General features: G+C 54.3%; 1 protein-coding gene across 1 annotated transcript in view; it reads right to left on the bottom strand.

Moving 5' to 3' along the window:
- Positions 1–845: 845 nt before the first annotated feature.
- LOC101627994 (fatty-acid amide hydrolase 1-like) overlaps positions 846–21249 on the bottom strand; it is a 33669-nt gene continuing 13265 nt past the window's right edge. The window contains exons 15-17 of the mRNA XM_012722116.1: positions 20398–20522; positions 20221–20300; positions 846–1318 (exon numbers count right to left, since the gene is read on the bottom strand). Coding sequence (XP_012577570.1) covers positions 846–1318; positions 20221–20300; positions 20398–20522 — 678 coding nt within the window. The remainder of the gene's footprint in view (positions 1319–20220; positions 20301–20397; positions 20523–21249) is intronic.

Here is a 21249-nt window from a genome sequence, read left to right as displayed (position 1 = left end):
AGCCCTCTCCCCAGATGGCTATGAGAAAGCCATCTCCCCAGCCCCTTGACTGTACCCAAGGGAAGCTGCAGGCTCACAGCACCTGGTTGGACCCCCAACCCTGCAGATAGGCCCTCCCCACAGGAAAGTCCCCCAGGAGACTCAGCCTATTTCCCAGCCCGGCGGCAGGCGGGTCTCAGTCCACGTCCCCGCCCCCCTTCCCAGTCTTGAGAAGGCATCACTGAAGCCCAGCTGCAAGCCCAGACTCCAGACAGAGCGTGCACACAGGCCACAGACACACACTAGTCCCTCCAGAGGTCAGGGCCAGAAGGGCCTTCACCCGACCTCGTGTGTCCTTGGACCAGTGTATCATCGGGGTGTCTGCTGGAATGGTGTGTTTGTGCGCATTTGCACGTTCGTGGGGCCGAGGGTTAGCGCTGCTGGAAGTGTGTGTGGAGTCGTGGGCCCGGCTAATGTGTGATGGCTGTACTTTTACTGCAGTGCAAGGGGGTGATAGGGAGACCGCGGCGTACTTTTACTGCAGTGCAAGGGGGTGATAGGGAGACCGCGGCAGAGCTTTGCGCCTGGAAACGTGTGGCTGTGGCTGCGTCGCCCGGCGCCCACCCCAGCTCTGGCTTCTCCGGCGCCCACGGTCCATTCACCCGGCTGGGAGCGGCGCGGCCGCCCGCCCCGGGGAGTGCCCGCCCCCTCCGCCCGAGTAAACTTTTCCCAAATCCCCGAGCCGCTTAGGGCGAAGCCGCCCCCGCGGCCTAATCCGCGCCCCCTGCGGATCTGCATAATCGGGTTAGCGGCCGCGCTCCCTCCCGCTCCCGCCGCCGCCGCCGCGGCGCGCGATTCTCTCGCTGTCACTTAGGGAGGCTCAGCGCGATTTGCGGCCTAATCCCCCGGGATCGCTCGGCCGCCGCTCCCCGAGGGGCCGCCAGATTGTTCCCTTCATAATTGATTGACTCTATTTGCCGGATTGGGACTTCAAAGCGCCGGCGGCGCGGGGGCGCCTGGGAAGGAGCGGGGCCCGCGGCGGGTCGCCGGGCCGTCGGGGCGGAGGCCCTGCCCCGGAGCGCGCCTTCTGCCCCGCCGCCCGCGCCCGGGGCCAGGCGGTGGGAGCCCGGGAGGGCGAGAGCGGCGCGGACGACGTCGACCTTGTCACCGCCGCCACTATTGAGGCCCTTGGGCCTCTTGAGCCCGCCTTTAAATCCCCCTTGGAACCTCAGAGCCGGCGAGTATGGACGCTCCTGTCGGTCGTACAGGCGCGAGGAAAGAGGTTCAGGAAGATTTCCTGGCCTCCGAACACCAGTGCCCAGCACCGTTGTTTTCAGGCCTGGGAATCCAGATGTCTCAGAGCTGACCCACCTCTGCCTCCAGATGAAAGGTGACTCTAGGGAGGAAGGCAGGTGCACACATAGAGAAGAGTAGATAAATACATGGACAGAAATTTAGGCTAAGTGCTGTGATGGTGACTTGGGTGGGAGATGAACTACACTGCCTGGTCAAGGAAGGCTTCTTAAGGAGTTTTAGCTGAAAGCTGAATGCTAAGGAGGAAGGTGCATGGACCCAGGTGAAGCTGGAGGCCCGAGAGGCAGGTGGGAAGGCCCCAGTGTGGAGCAGGCCACCAGCAAGTGAAAACTGAGAGTGAAGCTCAGGGCAGCCTGGCTCCAAAGTCCGGAGGCTGAAGTCCCTCATTGCCTTCTCTCTGCCCAGACTAGACTGAGCCTCAGCCTGGCCACAGAAATGGCCAGGCCCCCTGGCACAGGCACCTGTCCAGTGCTGCCTGGCCCACCCACCCCAGCTCCTGGATGGGCTGTCAGTGCCAGTGCCTTAGTGGCCCACATCCCATTGATCAGACACTGCCTTAGTGGGCATCCCTGCGCCCAGAGCCTTTCTGTAATTAAGGTCTGTTGCTCCCTAACTCCTGAAGAGGCAGTGAGGAAGCTGGAGGGGCCCCACAATCACCCGCCATAGCCAAGCTCCCAGGAATCCAGGGCCCAGACTTGGGAATCCCCAGAAACGCTTAATTAATTCTTGATTACCCACTGTCTCTGCAGCTGCCATTAACTACCTCCCCAGCCTGGGCCCAGTAAGGCCATGTAATTAAATTAGTGCAGGAGAATACTTCCAGGCAGAAGCAAGGTACTCCTACTGGGCCTCTGAGAAGTTCTCGGAGGCTGATGAGGAAAGTCTTCAAGTCACCAAAGGGAGCATCCAGGCCTAAAATGGGACTCAAGTGTAACTCCCTGATACTAATTCTGGTCCCTCATCCTACCCCTCTTGAGCCCTCTACTCTCAGCACATATTTTAAACCTTAAATATCTTTAAAATGACAAGAGATTTGCTGCTGTCCTTAATTCAATTTATGCCAAATTCATCGAGCTTTTGGAGGGACGGATTTGGGACAAGGGATGTGAGACTGGATTTCCAGGGTATAGGAAACAGGAGACAAGGGGTTTGCAACACAGGGGCCTCTGCCACCTTCAGGGACAGAGGCATGGGGGTAAAGGACATGAGTCATCATCCTACTGGTAGAGAGGTGGCAGAAGGAGAACAGTGGGGAAAAATGAGGGCTGAGGCTCTGTAGAGAGGAGCTTCCTTGGGGGAAGGAGGTGAGATATTTTCCTTTTTAAAAGAAACAAAAACAGAGAAAATAACCTAAAAGAAGACCCTTAAGGTGAAAGTATATGCGCCAATAAGCAAAGACAGAAGAGCCTGGAAATTTGGGTCTCTACACAGTAAGCAGGGCAGAGCTGGGCCTATTCTGTCACATCCCAACAGCCAAGCTTCCCTCCTGTATCAGTCCCTCCCTCAATCCTGGGAGAGCTAGATGACAGCCCTCCCTCCCCCCAAACCCAGCTTCTTGTCACTTCAGAAAATCAGAAATAAGCCTTAGTGATTAGAGGGAGACGAGAGTGAGATGGGGCTTAGAGGCCCAGGCTCAGGGAAGTGTTAAGAGGCGAGTGGGACTCAGAGTATTAGGGGGGCAGAGCTAATAGCTTCTCTAAATGTCCCTCCCCCAAAGAGTATATAGTCCCTAGGAGAGGAGGGAGGAGAGAGGAGAGGAAGGCTTGAGAAGAGGGAGTGGGAATGAGAAGATGAGGAAGGGGGAAGGAAGAAGAGGCAAGAAAAGGGAAGAGTGAGAAGAAGGGAGAAGAATGAGAAAGTCAGACAGGAAGGAATTGAGAAAGAGGAGAAAGAGAGACATGGCAGTAAGGGAGAGATGAAGAGAGAAAGCAAACAAAATAACAAGTTGTCATTCTCCCTTTGGTTGAAAAATACTAATGATGTTAAAAAAGATAATACCCAGTGCTGATGAAGTAGAAGGAAATAGGGACTTAGGGGTACAGAAAGACTTGGAGGTCCAGGAGGTAGATGGTATTTTGGCAATCATTATTAAAATTGTAAATGATATCAACTGGGGCCATAGAAGGCATGTGTCCACTTCTAGGCATGTGTCCCATAGAAACCCTTACCTCTGTGTACAGCAGCACATAGCCAGAGTTGGCTGCTGCAATAGCACTTTGTCATTGCCAAATATGGCAACTCACCCATCCATCAAGAAGGATTCAATACATTATGGTGCAGCTATGTGGTGGAGTATTACATACCCACGAACACAGAAGAGCTAGATCTGAGTGCACTGACATGGAAAGATGTATAGAAGAGGTCATTGAACAGGATGAACAGTAGAGTCCCAATCTGAAATGTAAAAAAATAATAATAATACTTAAAACTATGTAGTCTATGTGTGTAAGTAAGTGTGTAGAATCAAATGTCTAGAAGGAAGGAAAACCCCTAAATTCCTGACAGTGACTTTTCACTTCATATTCTTCTGCTTTGTTTTCACAGTGAGGTTTTCTTTGAAGCTCATGGTAATTTTATATATATAAGAATAAATAATGTTTGTCTTAAGATGAGGAAGGAAAGGAGAGAGCAGCAAAAAGGAAGGAAAGGGTAGGAGAGAGCAGTTTGGCACAGACTGGCTGGGACAGGAACAGTTGCTTAGGATGGTGGTGTTTGACCCATAGGACAATGGGGGCTACCGCCCACAGAGTACCCTAGTGTCCACATTCCTTACCCTTGTCCCATCATGAAAAGTCTGGCTGAGACCTGAATAATTGAAGGCTAATTGGGTTTTAGGCTTGTTAATGCTCCTGCAAATGTTTGCACTGAGGAGAGCCAGTCGATCCGGATAAATGACTCCCGGTGGGTCTTGGTGGGGGGAGACACTGAGGAGGGCAGTCTTTATGGATGGTGAGCAGGGAAATGGAATTTTTTAGCCCACTCCAGGGTGTGTATGTAGATGGCAGAACAGGAGATGGGCACTTGGGAAAGCTGAGGTGCCCCTGGACTTCTGTGGGGAGGAACAGAGAGGCCGGTCTCTAGGATTCTGGGGGGCAGCAGGCAGAAAGCCCGGACTTCAGTCCCAACCTTCCAGATGGCAGGTGGGGATCGGGGTTCCAAAGGGAATAAGGAGATCGGTCTACCTAGCAGTGATGGACCGTGGTGGGCAGGGCACAGGGCCTCTTTCCACATCAGGAACAGGGCATTTTTCTCACAGAGATGCTGTCCCTTTTAGGACTATTTCCTAGAGTGGGCAAAGGTCCAGGCCTTTTATACCCCCAGAGCATCTTCAGGCCCCTTACAGCCCTTCCTCCCAAATTCTCCATCAGGAGGCCTCCTCAGGAGCTGTCCAGCAAGGAGGCAGCTGGCTGCCTGTGCTGAGGGCCTCTGAGGCTCCCGTTTGCTCTCCCGTCAATGACTGCAGCTGACTGCTGACTGTCAAACCTCAAGGAGACTCTGTGACTCTGGGGTGAATGTGCTGGCAGCTGGGAAGGGCCAAAGGGTGGCCTCTCTCTTCCCCTGAAGAGCCCAGATGATGCAGAGGAGGCACCATGAAGGGGAATCTGGCCCAGGCAGCTATGTGCTTGGGGGACGATGCTTGAAGAACATGAAAGTGTTTGTTTTTCAGAGTTGCTGCTTGAGGGAGCTCCTTCGCTATAGGAGCTGGAAATCCCGATTCCCTCCCAAGGAACCCAGGATGAGGCCCTTCCACGAATAACTACGCCCACCCTCCATAATCCCGTTCTCTTCTCCAGGGGTCAGAAATTCAGGATGTGCTTTTAAAGGATCAGCTGCACATTTGTTCCTTCGCCTCCTCCTCAGGCCTGACCTAGGGACTCGGGCCCCTGTGACAAGGCAGGGAAACGTTTAATGAGTTTGTATTCCCTGCGAGCACGGTGACTGACAGCCGCCTGGGGGCCGCCACTCTTCTTGTCCTGGAAGAGGCTGCGGCAGCTGCTGGGTCCCGTGTGCATGTGAGTGTGCATGGAGACCCCGGTGTATGTGCACCTGGGGCTGGACTGGAGAGGGGCTGGCCAGGGACGCCCTTGCTGTGACCAGAAACCACTGTGAGTGTTTGGGGGAAAGGACAGGACTTGGGGGACCACTGCCCTTTCTGGGGGGACCTCTAGCCACAAGCCTCCACCCTCGACCTAGTCTCCTCAGGTCACCCTCTACACACTCAGCCAGGCTGGCGGGAGGGAGGCCTGAGGCTGCCCACAGTGGGGTTTGAAGGAATGGGGGGCATGGTCGATGGGAAGGCCTGAGTCTGCATGGGTAATGAGGTCTGGGACTGGCTTGTCAATAGCATTTAAGTACTTTTCTCCCATTTTCAGGCCAGACTGAATTATTTATTCGTTTCTGGTCAATTGCTGGTAATGTCATTAGCATTTGTCCATCAAGAGTAGGGCACAGAATGGGAGTGGTCCCTTCCCACTGACCCCTATACCCCAAACTGCCTCTCATAGGTTAATCTGTCCCGTTCCCTGTCCCTAGTCTCAAGCTACTCTAGGACCAAGATTTCTCAGACCCTTCATCCAGAAAGTTCTCTCTCATACATCATGGCTGAGAGTCAGTGGAGCTCAGGAGTCAGGGCATGAGCATCCTTCTACCACCGCCCCCCAACTATTAACTTAGAAACCAGCCCACCCACATTCAGGAATCACACTGGCCAGTTGACTCTTGGAGGGTGGGTCAAGTTTGGCAAGCGAAGACCTGGATGGATGGTACAGCGGAGGGACACAGGGACCCAGCAATCTGGGTGGTGGCACCCTACCTCATCTCTTGGTCCAGAGATCAGTCTGCTTCCTTGCAATCAGCTGCAAACACTGGCCCTTCTTTCCCCTGACATAGACTCCCAGTCCAGAGTTCTGCTTTTCCCGTCAGACCAGAGTGACCTGCCTCCTTCCTCAGTTTAAGCTCCCTCCTTATAAGCTCCTCAGACAGACTCCCCCTTTTAGTCCAGAGTCCCAGACAGGGTCTCAAGGACAGGCCCTCTCCCCACCCCATGGTCACACCTTTGAAATTCAAAGGGGTCCAAGGATTAATCCCCAGGAAAAGGACTGCTAGTCTTTGCCCAGCTGAGCTGTGGGCACTTAGGTCAAGAACTTATGAATCCAGGCCCCCTAATCTTTTTCCATCCTCAACCTTAATACTTAAAAAAAGAGTAAGACGGGCCTCCCTGGTGGTGCAGTGGGTTAGGATGCAGCACTGCAAGCTTTCTGTGGCATCATGCAAGTTCGATCCCCAGCCTGGGAGATGACCCACATGGCGCAGCAGACCTCTCCTGTCTCCCCCACTGCTCCCCTCAGCACTGTACTTGTCAGTTGGCCTGAACTGCTCCCCTGTCTGAACTGCTCCCCTGAACTGCTCACTCTGTCTCTGGTGAATCCTCTCACCACTCCCCTGCACCTCTGGCCTGTACCCCAATTCTGTATGCATAAGTAAATAAATCTTTAAAAAAAAAAGAAAAGAATAATGCCTACAAAGCAGTGGGGGGAAGGACCAGATAGAAGACTGGTCCTTGGGCTCTCTGCAGTTGTGATAGTGGCCTCAGCCAACCCACAGGAAGCTCTGGGGCGAAGCTGGCATCTGAGTTGTCCTAGACTGAAGTGAGGAGGCCAGACCTTGTACTCCTGCATTGGCCATTCATCCTGTGGACCACCTCCAGGAAAAGAGCATAACCTTGGGTGAGACAGCAGAGGGCAAGGTCAAGGGAGTTGACCATAAGCCATTTGTAGCCAACATTCCAGCAGCTGCAGGAATGAGTGCTTCAACCTCCAAGGAGGGGCTGGGCAGCACCCTGGCATCCACTATGGACTTTCTGGGCAACATAGATGGATGAGGCACTGGGACTCTCTGGGGGAGGGGACAGGGCTCAGTTCATGTAGAAGTGGATAGTTATGAATGTTGGGTAGATGTGGCTAGGCAGGGTATTTGGGGTGGACATAGCAGGATGAGACAGTTTGGGTTAAATGGAGGAGTAATGCAGGTGAAACCAGCATACCAAACAGTTATAGGATTGGGCCCTTTCTGGTGGCTCAGTGGGTTAAACCACAGTACTGCAAGCTGTTCCACAGAGCTGCAGCCACTTCAGTGTGAGTTCGATCCCTAGCCCCGGAGGTGACCCACATGGCTCAGCAGACTTCTCCTGACCCACCTGCTGCTCCCCTCAGCATTATACTTCATTGTTCTGCCTGTTCTGCTCCCCACCTGTCTCTGGTGAATCCTCTCACTGCCCCTCTCTGGCCTGTACCCCAGTTCTGTATGTATACATAAATAAATCTTTAAAAAAATTTATAGAATAGAGGAGTGGGTGGGTCTTCTTCACGCTGCTCCTGCCTGGGCACAGGCAGGGGCCTGGTGGGCCCAGGAGGCCTGGGCAGCCAGAGTGGATGAGAAGAAGGCCCCCCCTGAACACTGCCATCTCCTCAGTAGCTAAGCAGGATTAGCCTCCTCTTCCTCGGGAGGAGGGGCTCTGCTCCTGCATCCGCCACCAGCTCTGGCCCTAATCCCCCTCGCTTTCTAATCCACCTACGACTTTCTTAGGCATTAACGTTGGGCTCTCAGCTCCTAAGCACCACCCTGAAGATGGAAGCTGGGCTCTGAAGGGAATTAGGCCAGCCTCAGAGGCTGGCTCTGCAGACAGCTGGAGGTAGACTGAGAATACCCCCACCCCAGCTTCTGCTCTTCTGCAGCCCACCCTGGACAGGGTCCAAGGCCTCATTAGGGCCTCTTCCAGCTTTCCGCTAGAGCCAGGTGAAGATGGGGGTGGAGAGGTTGAAGAGGAAGGAGGGTCTTATGCTTCAAGATGGGTTTCAGTCTAGCGGTGGTACCCGACAAGAACATGAGGGTAATTCACAGCCTTGTAAAAGGGCATCAGCAAAGTTCAGAAACTGTACCATGAAAGAGTACAAGGGTAAACTGAGGCCAGATCATGTCGGGTCTTGGATGCCAACTGAGAAAGCTGGGTTTTACCTGGGGATATCAGCAGTCGTAGTAGGAAAGTGGCAGAATGTTGAGCAAGTGCTTCGGTGCCTGTGAAGGACCAGTGGGGTGGGGTCTCTTGCTGCGATGCCAGTGACAGCTGGTAAATTCCAAAAAGAATGCCCACTAGTAAAGGTTCCAGTGTGGTGGGAGGGCCAGGTACAGCCCCAGCCTGGTTGGGACTCCACATCAGGAAGGTGGGAGCTGGGGGTAACCTGGGAGGGAGGGTAAACAAGGTGGAAGGACCCGTTGTCAGTCAGTGGCTGCCCTCTTGGGCCTCTTTGTAGCCCATTATGCCAACTGTTTGAAGCAAGTAGCAGCAGTCTGGCTGAGGGATGGTCAGGTGGGCAGAATGTTCACCTGCCCAGGACCCCTCCCTCCGGGAAGTAGGGAACCCACTGGTGGTACCCCAAACCAGAGAGAGTGTTCTGCCTCGTGAGAGGACAGAACAGGGAGTGAGAAGCCAGGAGGGTGCAAATCCAGAGCTGCATGGGTCCTAGAAACAGGAGGGACCTGTGGTAAGCTTGTGAGAACCCTGCTTCTTTTTTTTTTAAGGTTTTTTTTTATATGCATACAGAACTAGGGTACAGACTAGAAGTACAGGGGTGGTAAGAGAATCCACCAGAGACAGAGTGAGGAGCAGAACAAGGTACACTGCTGAAGGGAACAGCAGGCAGGTCAGGAGAAGACTGCCACACCCTGTGGGTCACCTCCGGGGTGAGGATCGAACTCGCACTGAGGCGGCTGCGGCCAGCTTACAGTGCTGTGTCCTGACCTGTTGTGCCACCAGGGAGGGCCCGAGAATCCTGCCTCTTTCTCTCCCTTTCATATCCACTCTTCCCACCCCAACCAAGGCTAAATGTCCTGCAGATATTTCTTAGGTAGTTATTAGTATTTATTAAACCAAGTGCTTTATAAGATCCTCCTTCTCCTCCTATTCCTAGGGCTGGGCAGCTGTTGTTTGTCCTCTTTTACAGAGGAGAAAAACGAGTCTCAAAGGTAAGTCACTTTTCCTCAGCCCACAGCGCCAGTGACAGCGCAGACACCAGGGAAGCGAAGAGGGCAGATCGACCAACCACAGTCTCGGAAGGCAGCGTGGTGCAGTGGTCACAAGAGGCACTCTTGGGAGTCTGGTGGATTGGAGTTCAAATCCAAGCTCCGCCTGCCTATTTAAAGCTGGTAACCTTTTGAGACCCAAGTTATTCATCTGTCAGTGACTTAATAATGCCAATTCACAGGACCCCTACAGTGAGGGCCCAGTAGTGGTGTCCTGGCGGAACTGCTGGGGCTCCATTGCTGGTGTCCTGTCCAAGGCTGCTGAGTGGCCAGGCAAAGGGACCCAGGCTCCTTCCCATCTCTGTCTGCTTTCAAAGCTCTCCCATACACCTTCTCAGAAGCATTGCGAAGCAGCAGGGGTCCCCAGGCGCCTTTAGGGGGGTTGGGCTATAGGGCAGGCGATTCAGGGTTATTGAGCTGATGGTGGGATGTTAAAAAGCTGGGAGGTTCATCATGGCAGGTTCGTTAGGCCATCCGGGCAGGCCCCTCTCATTGGGCCCTGCTAATGAGCTTCCACTGGATTATCCGCTCCCACCTCCGCTCAGTTTACTCTGTCAAATCGAGTTTGCATTTTAAATGGGAATTTGACAAGACGGGCAATTTGTCTGCTGACGAGGTTAATGGGTGTTAGCCCTGCGGACTGAGGATGGAGGACCCATGCCCCCGCAACCTGGCCTCTTCCCAGATCAATGACCCAGGCGCTCTCCTCCCACATGCAGCCAGTGTCCAGGGGCTGTCCAGGGGCTGTCCACGTGTGTGGCTCACCACCTCCAAGCAGTCTTCCCAAAAGCACCCTTCCCTGGGCCACTGTCTACGATCGACTGGGTGATAGCCCCTCTGCCTGGTCCCCAGGACAGGGTCAGTCTTGGGAGAGTAGGGCTCCCAAGGACCCTCTAGCTCCTCCACCCCGCCCACCACCTCTCCCATATGGGATTTGAAATGGAGCCAAAGGGCTGGCATGGCCATGTCCTGTGTTCCGGTGCTGGGATATAACTGGTTGGCCAGAAGAGCTTTCAAAACCGTCATCTCCAAGTGCAAATGTCGGGATCCCATCTGGACTGAGCTCCAATGCTGGAGCTGGCAGAGGAGCTGGTGATCCCTTCTGAGACCTCCTGATGGGCCCAAGTTGACCGTCCCTACTTGGAGTCCTTCCTCTGGCCACCGCCTCTAAGACTGAACCAGAACCCAGGTTTCTGGGATCCCAGCTGAGCTCAGGCATGGCTCCGAGTCAGGACAGGCTTGGACTGTGGAAGAAGATGCCTCGGTCTCCCTCCTCCCGGGGGCCCAGCGCCCTTCCCCGCCCCGGCTAATGTGCCACAATTACCTCCTAAGTGCCCAAACAAATGTGGCTGCTGGGGAAAGTGACACGGGCTCCAGGTGATGGATTCGTGCCATCGGGGAGCCGGGCGGAGCGGGCCGCAAGCGGGGGGGGGCAACACTAATATTGTATCAGCGTCGGCGCCGGCGCCACGAGCTGGTGATGAATATGTGTCACTTTACACGGCGCACACTCGGGGGCCTGGCTGCGCAGGCATGGAAAATAGAGTGTCTGGGATTAATGATATTGAAAATGATAGAGAGCAGATTGGAAATGGCTTCGCCCGCCCGACCCGCGGAGATGGAAACGTACCTCACAGCTATCTGCCCGGCCCGGCCCCCCCCTGCCCCCCCCACCTTCCACCAGCCGCAGAGGCCCACGCATGATGAGGACCCTCGGTCTCATTCCCACCAGCAGCAACTTGGGATGGCACAGGACGGGTGAGGGGAACATCCTCCAGCAGAGACACAGGGTGTCAAGGAAATCTTAGCCCGTGACTGACCTTTGACTTCAGTTCCAGATGAGTCTGATGCTCGTCGCCCAGTGAACCTTGACCTTGGCCACAGACTAAACCCTGACCCCAGTTCCAGCTGAGCCCTGCCTCTGGCCACAGACTGAGTCTGCCGGAGCCTGAGTCTCTCAGGAGAGCATGAGGACTGGGGCGGTGGGACGGAAGCAGGTGCAGGAGAGGCAGGAGAGCACAGCCGCTCAGCTCGAGCGGTGCCTGCTGGCTGGCAGCTCAGGGCCCGGTGTGAGCCTCCTCAGTGAACACTACTCAGACAGTCAGCTGTGAACAGGTGTCCTCTCCATTGATGCCATTTTAAGCGTTTAATTCTGCTGGTTGTAGTGACCGTCTCTGCCCACCTTTGTAAGGTAATGTGTGCACGCATACAAGCATCTGCTCACAACACGCCTGTGGGGTTGTCTGGGGTGTTGTGAGTAGGTTTGTCCCTCTGCAAGCCTTGGCGTCTGGAGGCTTGGGGGAGGGAGGGAGGTTGCTGTATGTGTGGTAGTATGGTTTATTTTAGACCACTCTGTGCGGGGCTGAGTGTGTGGGGATGTAAGGTGCATGTTGTTGGAAGGACTCCAGTGTGTGGACTTTAGTCAAGGAAAACTCTTGAATGAAGCCTAACCCTGGTCACAAGCTAAACTCCCAATATCAGGGCAAGATGCCTTTCCCAGCTGGAATGGAATCCAAGCACGCTAGGATTTCAACAAATTTGATGGGTGGACAACTACCCAGACATATGCTGAGTGGTGAGCGTGGTGACCATTGACCCAGGCCTAACATCCACCCCAACTTCAGTCCCAGTCCTCAGCCAGGTCAGAAGGAAATACTTACATCCACATCATTCTCTCAAGCCACCTCTTGAGGGTAGGTTCTGTCTCTGATGAACAGGATTGGTTCCTGACTTCGTGGAAGGTCCAGTCAATCAGACGAGACAGATGCTAAACAAGTAAACAGATAAAACAACAAATTAGGACAGAGTGTAAAAAGTGCCACAAAGCTGATATTCAGGAGCCCGTAATAAAGTTAAGGGGGTGACCCATCATGAGATGGGGTGGTCAGTGTTGCTTCCTCTATGCAGGTGACCTTTGAGCTGAGGGACGTGTGAACTAGCCTTGTGGATATACAAGTTAGGGCAAAGGCCCTGGGCATATTCTAGGCCCTGTCAGGAAAAAGCAGTCAGGGGAGAGGCAGGAGGGGGTCAGGACCAGAAGGGACTGGGTAAGGGAAGCAGCTCAGGTTTTGTTTTCAGTGGGATGTAGAGTGACTGGGAGGTTGAACCGAGGGAATGACGTGATCATATCTGCATCGTTGTTGTTTTTTAAACAGGCGCTGTTGAGTGCCTGAGCCGTGAACCATTTCGGGAGTTCTGGCATCAGCGCCAGGCCCAGGACCCACAGCGTCCTGCAGCAGCACCAGCTTGCACCCACGCCATCTATCATTAATACCTCGCAGCAGCTGCACAGCAGATGCTTCCCTGAGTGCCCCAGCTCCTGGGGGCTTGGGTTCCTGTGCCCACTCTCCCCAGTCCTGCCCTGACCTCCTTCCCAGGTCCTCCCTCTGCCTCTCTCTCCTCGATCTTGTGGGGTCTCCTGGAAATGCTCTCTACACAAGACCACTGCGTCTTTAGGTCCTGCTCTCACCTGCAGGAAGAGGGCGCCTATGAAGGTGGGGCAGAGGGAGCTCTGTGTGGTGGTGAGAAACCCTTGTTAAGGAGCAGCCTCTGCACCGGCAGAACTCTAGTTCTGAAGAGAGAGGCACAGGTCCCAGGGCAGCACCAGGAGCTCTGAATCCCCAGGGGTGCACGGCACATTGCACAGAGGGGGCTGTCCCTCTGCCCCAGGCTGGGAGCCACCAGTGTGGAATACTGGGTGTCTGTTCTGCCACACAAGGTACTGGCGTCTTTCAGGGGGTTAGGGGACTCCAGCTAAGTGGGGGCGGAGCAGGGGGCCGAGCTACCCGACCTGACTCCACCCCTAGACTCGGGCCCGCCCCCTTCTGCCCCAGGCCAGTAGCCCCAGGGAAGGGTGGGGGACAGGCTTCTCTGGACTGAGTCTCTCTTTCTTTTCTCTCCACCGTCTCCTTCAGGCTCTTGTCTTCTCCCTCGCTTCTCTTGCAATCTCTCCTAGTGTCTCTCTCTCTCTCTCTCTGCTCCTTTCTCTCCCTCCTTCTCCGCCTCTCTCTCCCTGAGTCATTTGCAGAGCGGAGATGGCCTAGCCCATCTGGGAGCGAGAGCGGCCGGTGACGGAGGCGCAGGTAATAGCCAAGTGGAGGAGAGAGACGTGGAAATTTATGACATTGAAAATGACTGAGAGAGAGTGTGTGTGTGAGTGTGGGGAGAGGAGAGCGCAGGAGGGGGCGGGGAGGGGCTGGGGGGAGCTCCTGGGCTCTGCACACGCGCTGCAGAGCCTACCACCTCCCGCCAACCTTGCGAGCAGAAGAGGAGAGGACGTGCTGTGCCGTGCTGAGGAGGGGCTGCTAACCCAGATTAGACAGACAGACAGACAGAACAGTCCATAGGACAGAGAGGGCAGGGAAGGAGAAAAGCCGGTGAGACCAGAGACGGTGAGGCTGAAGCCACAGTGGGAGAGACCCCAGCTGCCTGAGTGCCTACTTCTCTCAGCCTGGTCCCCAGTGCAGGAGCTCCAGTCTGAGAAGAGGGGTGTCTCCACAGAGTCTGGAATCTGAGTTGGAGATCATCGAGGCAGGGAGGTCCAGAAAGGACCAGAACACACTCCAGGTTGCACAGCAGTTCGCCCTCCACCCTGCATTGCTATTTCCTCAAAGGTGCTGGGGTGTGGGTTATAGGGTCAGGGAAGGAGATGGACTGGATCCTACAACACCCCAACAGCTCCTCTGGGAGGCAGGGAAGTGGCCAGAATGACTTCATCACATCCTGTTGAAGTCAGATAAAAATCTTTTTCCTTGGGGTATAAGGCTCATAATTCCTTCTGCACTAGCCATTCTCTAGACACCCCAGGGTGGCATCCTGGAGCTAGGAGTAATTAGATCTCCTGCCAAATGCTGAGCCCTCCACTCGCAGAAGACTACATACCATTGCCCTCCTCAGCCCCATTCCCAGCTCTCTTGGCTCCAATTCCAGGTTACCGCACATTAACCCAGGGCTCCTTTGCTCATCTGTAAAATGGGGATAATGACACCCACCTATGCCGATCCTCCTTGGGGTGGCTCAGTCTGGACCTTGGTCTACCTAAGTCCAGAGACAGGTCTGTATGAGAACTCCAGGGAGCTCTTGGCAATTCTAGGTGATCTTCTGCGGGTGGAGGTGGAGGAAGCAGAATTTCCAGACACCCCCATATACACAAAAATAGCCATGTCCTGGGAAAGCTGACATAGCAGGTACTCAAAGGGCAGACTCCCCTGTGTGCCCAGGTGAGAGCAGAAGCTGAGGCCCACAGGAGGGTGCAGCCCATTTGTCTAGCCAGAGGTGGCTTAGGGTTCACAGACAGCTGCCCAACCCTCCCCAATAGCTTGGGGCCTGACTCCAAACAGGTGTTCAGATTTGCCCAACTGGAAAGAAAAAGAGCTTACTCTCCACTCCATAGCTCTGCCCCCTTCTCCCTGCCTGCCATCCACTATGGCCACTTCCTTCCTCTCTTCTTCCTTTGCTTTGTAGCTCTCTCCTAGAAAACTTTCTTAGCTTCACCGCCCTAGCCCAGAGCACCTGAGGTGGCATGTGAATGCAATGGTTGAAAGCACAGCATTAGGGCTCCTTGGCTGGGTGACCTTGGGCTCTCCATTGAAGGTCTTTAAGCCTCTCTTCTTCATCTGGCAAATGGAGCTATTAACGGCTGGCTCCAGGACTGTGGAGAGGACCACAGGAAATCTCAGGTGTAAGATGACTGGCACCCGGAGGTGCTTAGTGAATGCCAGCTGGCATCAGACCTCACTATGCCTGGCTCTCTGCTGCACTTAGAGGGGATGAAAGTGAAAGCTGAGGGTGGGGAGAAAGAGCAGAGCAGCAGTGGTCGCTTGCAAGAAACAAGCCAGAGCTACAGTGGGAGAGACTGAAGTTAGCATCAGAGGGACTTCCCATTCTGAGGCCCTGGGAGGAAATCTCATTTCAAAGGGCCACCTGGTGCAGTTTCATAGCCTCATCCTAGAGGCAGCTTGGAGGCAGCAGCGGCTGCTCTGTCTGGGGAGCAGTGGGGGAGGTGAAGAGTTCACTGGGCCCACGGGCTGCAGGCCACGGGCCTCCCACCCAACCCCCGTGCCCTGGCCCAGTCCATCGTGGCCGCATAAAAGGTGACGGATGGTTAATGGGGGAGATAACGGGATTCATAAGGGAAATTTATCGGTCACTCTGGTGGTATAAATATGTTTATAGCGGACCGAGGGGAAATGAAGAAGCCCCAATAAATCACTGTGAAGCCACCAGCCACTAATAGGCGAGTGGCCTCAGGAACCCCAGCATTGGCGAATGCAGACACCCCCTCTGGCTGCCCGCTAATGGCATGGTGCGGGGCTGCAGACTTGTCCGGCAGGACACAGACTTTAGCGTGGTGGGAACAAGACCCCAGGGGCCACCACTGAGCTGTCCCACCTGCCTGCGGCTGCCTGCACAATAAAAGGTACAGATAAGGGGTGCATGGACCAAGTCTGGGGACCCCCTGGTGCAGGTACTAAGGAGGCACTGAAGTCTGACCTGACTACAAAATTTAACATTGCCCCATCCCCGTCCCTGCTTTCCTCTAGTTTTCTGTCAGTAGAGTGATTTCACAGCCTCAGAAAGCTGTTGGGAGGAAGGGTGTTTGGCACACAGGCCTGGCAACTCATAAGCCTCAATAAGAGGTAGTTATTAGTACTAGTTATTAGTACTAGTCTTAGTTAAGACAGGGTCTTTCCTTCTTGGGAAAGTGCCAGGCACATGCAAAACCATTTATATAAAGGTGGACAACACTGTCCCCAACTTATAGTTAAGAAATCTGAGGCTCAGAAGTTCAGTTTTGTCTGAGGTCACATAGAAGACAAAGGCTCTGTTGAGCCTCAGTTTCTCTCTGCTGAAGTCTAAATCCTGCCCGTTCCTGGGGTCCCCTTTCTCCACTACCTCTGGATAAAGCCAAGGGCTCCTTCCTTTTCTTCCTCTTTCTCTCTCCTTCCTCTCCTCCCTCCCTTCCTCCTCTCTTCCTCCCTTCCTTCCCAAATACTTAGGTAGCTCCCTCTGCAGGGCACTATATATTAACCAAGGCAGGCAAGCCCAGGCCTTTATGCTGCTCACTGGTGGAGAAGTCCGCCCTGGATGGTGGGAAAGAATGGTGTGTGCGCTGAAGCTGTGGCGGACACAGCAGCTGAGAGCCTGGGTGTGGAGGTCTAGAACTGGCAGGAGATAGGGTCGGCAGAGGGGACACCTTGAGGTGGGGGAGGAGGGCGAGCCAGGTCTTCCAGTGCCCACTGGGATGGTTTAACGCTTCCCTCAATGTTCAGGGGCTGCACAGACACCCCACGTCAGGCTGTACCATCACGTGTCCCTTTTCCACCTCCCTTTTCTCATGGCCATGCTGTCCAGCAGGGTTAAGCCTGGACAACGCTGAACCTGTCCCTAGTTTCCCGCCAGGACAGGCCCCTCCCCATCCTGTCATTCCCCGAGTCCCAGCCCAGCCTCCTCCAGTCGGAGGTTTAGGTCCCCACAAGGGCACTGGGAAGAGGGAACCGGCCCTTTGCGGTCCTAGAGGCCAGCCTCCCTTGCTACTATCCCCCAAAGCGAAGGCGAAGTCAAAGACAGCGGGGAAGCTGCCTTCGCCTCGCCCGCGTCTCCGCGTCTCTCTGGACCAGTCTCTCTGTCTCTCCTTTCCGCTGGGGTGCCTGTCTCTCCCCTGTCTCTGCAGGTCTCTGGCACACCCTCGCTCGCTCTCTCCCTCCTGCTCCGCGGCTCCGTCTCCCCGTCTCTCCAGTCTCTCTCCCTCCCGAGGCCGGGCGGGGGAAATCGCTCCGTAAATAGGCGGATGGCCCCGGGCGCTCCGGGCGCAGACACTCGTTTTTAGAGCCAGTAATTGACTCCTTTCAGTTGATAATTCATGGCTTGCATATGCGCTTTAATGCGGGCGCCCGGGGAGGCGCGGCGGGCGGGGCGGCCGGTGCGCGGAGCGAGCGGCCGAGCGGCCCGGCGGGGAGCTGGACTGTAGGCGGGTTCGGGTCCAGGGCCGTCTGTCAGTCAGTGCTTCGAGAAGAGGGGGCCCTCCGCTGGGGTCTGCCGGTCCAGCTCGCCGAGGGAGCGCAGTGGGTGGGATGGGGACGGCGGGAGCAAGTGGGGCCGAGGAGGGAGCCTCGGAAACGCTTGAGGGATGGAGGGAAGGGGAGACCCAAGGACACCCCTTACCCAAGCAGCCTCGAGAAAACAGGCTCAGAAAGCAGAGGACTTACCTGCATCCCACAGCACAGAAACAAAACCAGAACTCAAGGTGCCCCTTACCCAAAGGGCCCTAACCTGGGGTCTCAGTTACCGACTTTTGTGGAAGCCTCCTTGGCCTGGGAATTTTCTGAGCTGCATTCCTCCAGTGAAGCCACCGGTTCTATTATTCCCAGACAGGGGACCCCACAAGGACCTGCGCATTCTGGACACAGACTCCCAGACCTGAGCCCGCCACGCACCTCACAGTGACTCCCAGGCTGGGGAGAGCGGAGCAGGTCCTTGCCCACCCAGCTCTCAGCCTCTGTGAACCTCTTAACCCAGGCGAGGCACATGTAATCACTGTCATCCTACGGGAGAAGCTGAGGCTTAACCTAGCTGGGGAACTAGTGTTGCTCGGAAGGATGGAGGATGCAGAGACAGAGCCCAGATCAAACCTCGCTGGGGGAAAGAATGGGAGTGGGAGGGGAGAGGAGGTGATTCCCTGTCCCTGTCCCATCAGCACCCACACATGGACCCTGCGGCTCCTCTGTGAGGGCCTCTGAAGAAGCCTAAGACTGGCCCGCGGCCACACAGAGCAGGGAGTGATTTCAGCTGGCCGGGTACTCACTAGTAGTGAGAGATTAGATTAGATCAACAGCAGCTGGAGCTGGCGCTGGGGAGGAAGGCTGTTGTGGAGCCCAACTATCAGCTCAGGGGAAAGCCAGGCCTGGAGGGAAGTCTGACCCCAGGATGGGGGTTCCCATTACTCAGTGGCTTGGACTGGGATCTGCCCCAGGTTAATCTCAGCCAAAAACAGAGAGAATTCCATCCCATCTCTAAAACTTACTGTTTACCCCAAAGGCAAAGCACTCAGCTTATTTCTATCACTATCTCTTCATCTGTTCCCCATCTGTGCAGTGGAGTTTGGACAAGGCTTTAACCGGAAAAGTCTTGATGACCCAGGATCTGAGAATAAGTAGGAAGTAGGAAGTGTCTGGGCCATGCGAAGCTCAATACTGTCCCCTGCTGCCCAGATTGTGGCAGCCAGTGGGATGCAGAGAAGCAGCAGGAAATTGGATGAAAACATTCCACACTCCCCCACCCCCTACCAGACACCCCCCCCACACACACACCAGCTGCTTAGACCTCTCTCTTCTAAGGCAGGGAAGACATAGCAGGAACCCTACCAACCCTGACCGAGGGGTAACGAGAAGACTTCTTCGTCAGCAGAGCTCTCAGACTCTAAGGTAGAGCCTGGGAGAGATGGAGGCCACAGTGAGGTCAGCAGTAGCCCTGCCCGGCCTGCAGCTGGACACCTCAAATGATTCCTTCTAGTGCACATGGAATCAGGACTATCCTTCTGGTGTGATTCCTGAGATCTTCGTCTTAGTTAAACTGGGGCTTCTTTCTGCCTGAAAGTCTACCCTCAACAAGAGTAGGCTAGATAGGTAGGTGGATGGGCCAAATCCATTCTTGCCTTGAGAGGTTAACTCCATTCAGTTTCAAAACAGGGAGCAATGAGTTCAGTCATCTGCCTAGATGACCAGTAAGTAGTATTACAAAAAGTAGCATATGGGAGGGGAAGGTTTTTTTTTTTTTTTTAAGATTTATTTATTTGTACATACAGAACTGGGGTACAGGCCAGAGGCTCAGGGGCGGTGAGAGGCTTCACCAGAGACAGAGCGGGGAGCAGAACAGGCAGATCAGAACAGGCAGATCCACAACGAAGCACACTGCTGAGAGGAGCAGTGGGCGGGCCAGGAGAGGTCTGCCACACCGTGTGGTCACCTCCGGGGCAGGAGGGAATCGAACTCATGCGGAAGTGGCTTTAGCTTCTCAGTGCAGTGCTTTAAGCTGCTGCGCCACCAGGGAGGGGAAGGTTTTGATAGGCAAAGACCTCCAAAGAGATCAGAGGCAGGGAATGTCATGGAGTGGAGAGGACAGAGGAATCAAAGAAGGCTTCCTGGAGGAAGTGGCATTTGACACTGGGCTTAAGGAAAGAGGAGAACGTGAAGGTGTTCCGGTGGAGGGGGTAATATGGCCAGACACAAAAAGGCAGACACACACGGTGTACTTGTGCTTACAAGAAGGCTCCAGTCTGGGGAGTGGAGGAGGCTGTGCTGTGGTAGACCCATTCCCAGGACACTCTGGAAGCTCTCAGGAAGTGCTGAGTGTTAGGCTGAGAAATTAGCACTTTGGGGTGAAGCACTGGTCTGTCAATGGGGGTCAGTGTCCTAATCCAGGATCTGTGTTGACTAAGGTTCAGTCTCTCAACCTTGCTTTCTAGAACTTCCTCTAGACAGAGTGGGCTCCATGACAACTTCCTGGTCAGGGAAATGTCTAGCAATAGTAGCTCACTGCGAAGTCAAGCTGGCAGGTATCATGGACTTCATTAAATCTAAACCATTTAATTCATAGATGAGAAAACTGAGATCCAGTGAACAGAAATAACTTGTCCAGCATCACACAGCAAACCAGTGCAGGCATGAACTCAGGTCTCCACTCTCTTGACTTGGAGCTTTTTGCCCTGTGCTACAAACTGGGGCAGCATCTGGGGGACTGAGCTAGAGGAGAGCAACCAGAGTCATCTGGCCACCAGGTTATAGTCCCCAACCCCCATCAACCAGAGAACACGAGGTTGGCCAGTCAGGAAATGTTTATTAAGCCCTTCACCTTGTTCCCCATCTTGGACTGTCAGGCAGTCCATGCACTGAGCACCCACACAGAGGACTATAGTGAATTCTGTCAGCCTTCTGGGAGGAGGAGATATGAGACAGGTTGTTCACAAGAGGCACAGGGAATAGACTTGGATGAGGATGTAGGAAGGCTCCAGAAGGCACAACCTGTCACTCAGATTTCTTCTGGTTCATAGTCAAGGTCTCTATTTCCTTCATGAACCGGAGACATAGCTCTTCTTCCCATGGCAAAGCGATGCATTGTACAGCCACTGGAAGTCCCACGGATCCTCTCACTCCCTGCGGGAGAGAGTCTGTGGGCTCAGAGCCTGTTTCTTGCTCACAGGCCCATTGCCCAGCCCTCCTCACCACCCACAGGCTATGCGTAAGCCTGGAGATTCCATCCCCAATCTATATTAAGGTGGAGATGTCCTGGACCTCAGAGTTACAGGCTTCCTTAGCTCTCAATATAACCCGAAAAAACTGCTCTGACTTTGCCTAGAATCCTCATCTTAGAACATATATTAAGATTAACATTTGTTCCCTGGGCAGAGACTTGATCTGCCCAGCATCCACCAGTGTCCTCATCAAAGGAAGAAGAATGTGCAACCCCCTAATCCAGAGCCTGATGATACTTCTGCAGTGAAAGGGTGCCCTGACCCCAAATTCCAACCCCATCAGGAACAGGGAGCTGATGTGTGTCCCTGCGTGAAATTCAAATACAATTGTAGGAATTCAAACACATTTTCATCCCTTTATGATGTTAGCATGCAAGCTCTTATTTGCTTTGGATTCTACTTTGACTGATTGATGGTTTTGGTCAACTCCCTTCATCTGTGGCTCTTTTTTCATCATTTACAAAACCTCATAGGACATGTATGGAAATATATAAATATATCTTAGTTGGCCAGAAGTAGACTGGCATAAGGGAAAGGGAAAGTTTCTTTTCTTTTTAAGATTTATTTACTTATGCATACAGACCTGGGGTACAGGCCAGAGGTTCCGGGATAGTGAGCGGATTCACCAG

This window comes from Condylura cristata, unplaced genomic scaffold (assembly GCF_000260355.1).
Source record: "Condylura cristata isolate star-nosed mole 26May11 unplaced genomic scaffold, ConCri1.0 scaffold00008, whole genome shotgun sequence".
NCBI lineage: Eukaryota > Metazoa > Chordata > Mammalia > Eulipotyphla > Talpidae > Condylura > Condylura cristata.
This window is presented reverse-complemented; position numbering and strand designations above follow the sequence as displayed.